Genomic DNA, 4948 nt, shown 5'->3' with positions numbered 1-4948 from the left:
AAATAGTAATACTTATTTATAATATACTTATAATATTATTAAATACTAAAAATAAGTAGAATTATTAAAGTAATTAAACTTAATTAAATTCTTTTAAAAAGTTATATTTATTAACTTTAAGCTAAAACTTAATATAAAGTATATATATAAAAGTAGATTTCTATAAGAAGAAAAAATTAATATACCTCTATTAACATAAATTACTTAATTTTTATTAGCTATATAAACTTAAAATATTAAAGTTATTAATAATAATATATTAAATATACTAGCTATATTAAAATATTACTATTAAAAGCTATATTATTATTAAAATTAAAATTAAAACTAAATAATATAAATATATAATTTAGCTTTAATAAAATAATAAATATAAAAAATAATACTTAATTATTCTTATTATTTAAAGTATAAAGTATAACTAAAATTTTATTAATAGTAATTTAAATAGTAGGTATATTAATTTAAATATTAATTACTTATATTTTTTTCTATATTAAAAGTTAAATTTTATTAAAAAGCAGCTATATATAGCTAAAATAGAAAATTTATAAAGTAAGAATAATATATTTAAATTTATTATAGTTTTTATATTTTATATCTTCTTTTTAACTTTTTTAAAGTAATTTATTATTAGATATCTATAAACTTATTTTAATTTATTAAAGAAGTTTCTTATTATATAGATTATATTAATATAGTAATTTATAAATTAGAGAAGGATATTAAAAATTAAGAAATAAAAGATTAAATATATAGTAAATTAACTTCTATATTATTATAATATATATTTAGCTTAGTAATTAAATAAGTAATTTATACTCTACTATATAAGTTATAAAATATTATATATATTACTATCTATCTTATTTAATAACTAAAAGCTGCTACTTTTTTATAGAAATTTTTTTAAAAAGATTTATAAAAAGAAATTCTTATATAAATTATTTATAAAATTTATATTATACTTAACTTAAATAAATAGCTAATTTCCTATTATATTAACTATTATAGTAAAAAATTTAATATTATTACTATATTTAATTTAACTTCTTTAAATTACCTTAGCTAAAAAAAATAGCTTATTAACCTTAATAAAAATAGCTAGTCTATTTAGAGGAAATATACTAAATATAAATATCTTATAAAGGATATTACTATTATAATTAGAACTCTTTAAATTAAAAGTAAATATATAGGTATTTTTAGATAGTAGGTAAAATTATTCTATTAATATGTTACTAACTAAAATAAAAGTATTAATATTTAGGTTTATTTATAATAAAATAAAAAGTTTTTTAATACTTATAAATTAATTCTTCTTTAATTTGTAATTAGTATTTAAAATAATTAAGTTAGTATATATTTTTTTTATAGCTAAAGATTTCTTTTTTTATATTTACTTTATAAAAATAATAGAAATTATTAAGCTTTCTATATACTATTAGCTTTATATTTTATCTAAGTTAATTTTAATATTTTTATAAAGGAGATTATTTCTCTATAACTATAAAAAAGCAGTAGTTATTTAAAACTTATATATTTAAAGAAATATCCTTACTTTTACTAAGCTAGGTTTATTAATATTACTTTAAGATATATAAATATTCTTAATTACCTAAAGAAGTAAGTAAGAAAGTATTATAGTAACTAAATTATTTAAATTATTTAAAAATATAATAATAAAATCTTTTATATATTTCTAGTAATTAATATTTAATAGTATTTTATTATTAATAGTAAACTTTATAATATAGCTAAAAGAGATTTAAAGAGCTATTAGTCTCTCCTTAATAGGAGAGAGGCTATTAAGCTCCTTAGAATAATAATATTTATATATAATATTTATATTATTAACTAAATATACCTTTAGTATCTCTCTATTTTTAAAAACGCTGCAATACTTAAGGCAAATATCAGCCCCTATATTACCATCCTATAAAAGATACTTTTTATATTTCTAAAGAGCTATTATAGCTTATAGCAACATAGGGGTTAAGTATATTCTCTACTAAATAGTAGTAATCTTAACTAGAGGGCATTTTCTATAGTAGAAAATGCAGTAGGAAATAGATAATATCCTTTTATCTGTAAATCCCTTGTAGAATGACTTTAAAATCTCAACTTAGAGGGCAGACGAGACTTCTTTGCACTAGGATCTTCCTACCGATACGTCCTTCTTAGCGCGAAAGCAGGACTCCCGTTATTATAGAATCGCGTCGACGGACCGCTGCTGGAGTTGGACAGTCTCGTGCTGCTGCAGCCGAGGCCTTTTCCGAGAGCGTTCTGGCCCCGAGGGCGGTGGAGTTAGCAGTCCTTCCTGCCGTGGGCTGTGGCGTTTGCGGGAAGGCGGTGTCTGTGGAGAGGGAAGGCTGGCTCAGGGGTGTTTGGTCGCCGTACAATTTCTGGAACGTCTGCCACTTGGGGAGCCTGATGGACTGGGAAGACGACCTCGCCCAAGCCCGCATCTGCCTCAATATTCTCTCCTTCTGCAGTACCACGGACTCGGTAGCACTCAAATTTCAAGACTGCCTCGTCCCTATCCACGACAAACTGTCATCTTACATCCAACCCACAACCAGTACTAGCACCTTCCCGAATCCGTCCTCCTTCGCCTACATCCTCAGAGTTCCGAAGACTGCCGGCGCCGAACGCGTTAGCCTGCCCTTGAAGCTCCTGATCATGTTGTGCCAGCCGTTCGGCAACATCAATGACAAGGGTGGCTCGAACGATGACCTCGGGGAGCGGCAAGGCTGGAGGCTCGAGAGCTCCTCGCCATTCCGGTGGGACCCCCGGGACCTCGGGATTGGCGAAACAGGGTTTATGGAGAGCGAGAATCGGTTCCTGGGCAGTGATGAACCGAGTGGATGGGCGGCAGTCGGGAGTGAAGATGAATCAGACGAGCTGGAGTGGGTGATGAGTTAGGTAGTGTCAAGAATCAAATATGCAATAGGGAATGGAGAGGGCAGAGGACAGACGGGATGTTAGGCAGTGGGTAGTTAGTAGTGATACTTATGTGACTTCTATTGATCTCTGCCTCTCTCTTGTATCTGTGGCCACACCATAGGCTACTATTTGTGCTCCTTAGTCGGTAATACTATTGACGAGTGTTGGTTGCTTTGGCGCAGTCGCTGCTACCCCTCAGCTATTAAGTTTCAGTGGCTGTAGACAATTCCGGATCCGGCGATCGTATTCCACATGTTGGGCTGAGGCGCTTGGAGATGTTAACACATGACGCTTATTTTCGAGTCATTAATTTGGGCCCACTCATAGCCCCCCGTTAAACCATCAGCAGCGAGCTCATTCCAAAGACTTTGCGCTTCCATACTGATCACTAATCATCTCAACATCTGCTTCCCCGTCCTTCTCTATCCGCGGCTTCAACCATCTCATATCCCTTACTCCGCGGACAGTATGGTCGAAAACCTCTATCGTTCGCCGCAGCAAATGATGGCTAGGTGATGGTTCGGTACCTCCTATTGAGTGGCGGCGTGCATAAATAGCGTTCTCTCCATCTGCCCCGGCCCCTCGCAAACCGGAAGTCCGCAGTCCAGTGGCCTCGTTCGCTGGCGACTTTCTCCGGTAGTCCAATTTTGGGGTCGACGTTGAGATCTTCCGCCGATCTCTGCCGCTAGTCCCCCTCCGTTTACCCCGCCCTCTCTCGCCCAGCTGTTCTGACGACATATGAGAGTTCAGGAACCCTGGTAGAATCGAGTCCTCCATAAGCTGATGGACGATATCGACGGCATCGTCTAGTTCCGATGGGTGTGGAAGAAAATCGGAACTGAACCCGAGAAGTCGCTTCTTGACGTCAGATGGAAGGTTGACTTCGCGATGTCCATGGGAAACAATATAAGTGCTCAGAAGACCTTCCCATAGGGCCTGGAGGTAATCGTAATGACACCGTAAAGATGCCCGGGGGATTCGGTTGCCCCCGACTATCTCTGCGTAACAAACACGGTATCTCGACGCGTCTTGGACGAATTGTAGGTTTTCCAGGCAATGATTTCTTGAAAGATAGGCTGTGAAATCGTTCAATCTCCATGGGTCTGGGGATAAGTCGGAGATAATGCTAGCCAATGATGACATTATAAGATATAGCCTTCGTACAAGAGCTGGTAACCGGTAGTGTGGCCCTGTCGCGTCTTGGCCCTTACCTTCTTATACACACACACACACAATTTATTTCGCCCGGTGGCTTATAACCAATAGGGCAATTGGGATGGAAATGCGCTTGTCTCGCCACATGGTCGAGACGAACTCCGACTCCTTTGATTGGAGGAATGTGGTTCGCTCCTCGGCCAAAAACTCCAGCTCATCTGATTGGACGTTCGCCAACCCCTGAACGGGGGCGTCGTTCTGGTGCCGGGTCCGTCAAGCTTCCAAAACACTTCGTGGGAAGCTTCAACAAGCGCGAGGAAGAAGCAGGCAGCAACCAGGCCGGTATTATGGTCGGAATTAAGAGCGGCAAGGCCCGAAATGAAGCCGTAAATTGTCGATCTTCAGGAACATGCATCATTAGTCGAGCAATCGTCACATGGATTAAGAGGTGGGGTGTCCTGGAAGCCTGCAGGCCTGCCTCACCACTGTGTCACGGTTCTCCCGCCCTTTGTTTAGCCAAGACGATGTCTTTTTCGCTACTCCAGAAACTTGGGCGTTCTTGACCCGGCCATGAGCACGACGGGATCAGTCGCGGCTGCGTCAACGCTCGCAATACCGAAAGAGCTTCCACCCTCTTTCCCCAGTTCCTCGACGACGTGGCGACAGTTTGGGGATTCCATTGAAGCGCTTTGACTAATCAGTCGCTTTTCCCCCACATGCCGCCCCTCATTTTCCGGAGAACGCCGTCCGAGAGGCGAACAGGCCGTGTCACAACCTCCTACATGACTCAAAGAAGCCACCTCCGCAGAGGCTTCATGAGTCTTGGTGGCTGCCAAGGGCACATCCA

The 4948-nt window shown here is 37.0% G+C and overlaps 2 protein-coding genes across 2 annotated transcripts; one reads left to right on the top strand and one right to left on the bottom strand.

Annotated features, from left to right (window-relative positions):
• Positions 1 to 2057: 2057 nt before the first annotated feature.
• BGZ61DRAFT_550756 (uncharacterized protein) lies at positions 2058 to 3073 on the top strand (the record flags this gene model as incomplete). The annotated part of the gene is made up of 2 exons (XM_046255480.1): positions 2058 to 2062; positions 2196 to 3073. 2 exons carry the CDS (start codon positions 2058 to 2060, stop codon positions 2923 to 2925), a joined length of 735 nt encoding a protein of 244 aa, XP_046092896.1. The 3' UTR covers positions 2926 to 3073.
• A 127-nt stretch (positions 3074 to 3200) lies between these two features.
• Positions 3201 to 4089, bottom strand: BGZ61DRAFT_436610 (RGS domain-containing protein; the record flags this gene model as incomplete). The annotated part of the gene is made up of 1 exon (XM_046244025.1): positions 3201 to 4089. The coding sequence occupies one exon, from the start codon at positions 4087 to 4089 to the stop codon at positions 3301 to 3303; it is 789 nt and encodes a 262-aa protein (XP_046092895.1). The 3' UTR covers positions 3201 to 3300.
• Positions 4090 to 4948: the final 859 nt, after the last annotated feature.

This window comes from Ilyonectria robusta (assembly GCF_021365365.1).
Source record: "Ilyonectria robusta strain PMI_751 chromosome Unknown BGZ61scaffold_164, whole genome shotgun sequence".
In the NCBI taxonomy this organism is placed as follows: Eukaryota; Fungi; Ascomycota; class Sordariomycetes; order Hypocreales; family Nectriaceae; genus Ilyonectria; species Ilyonectria robusta.
The sequence above is the reverse complement of the archived record's forward strand: the minus strand, read 5'-3'. Positions and strand labels throughout refer to the sequence as shown.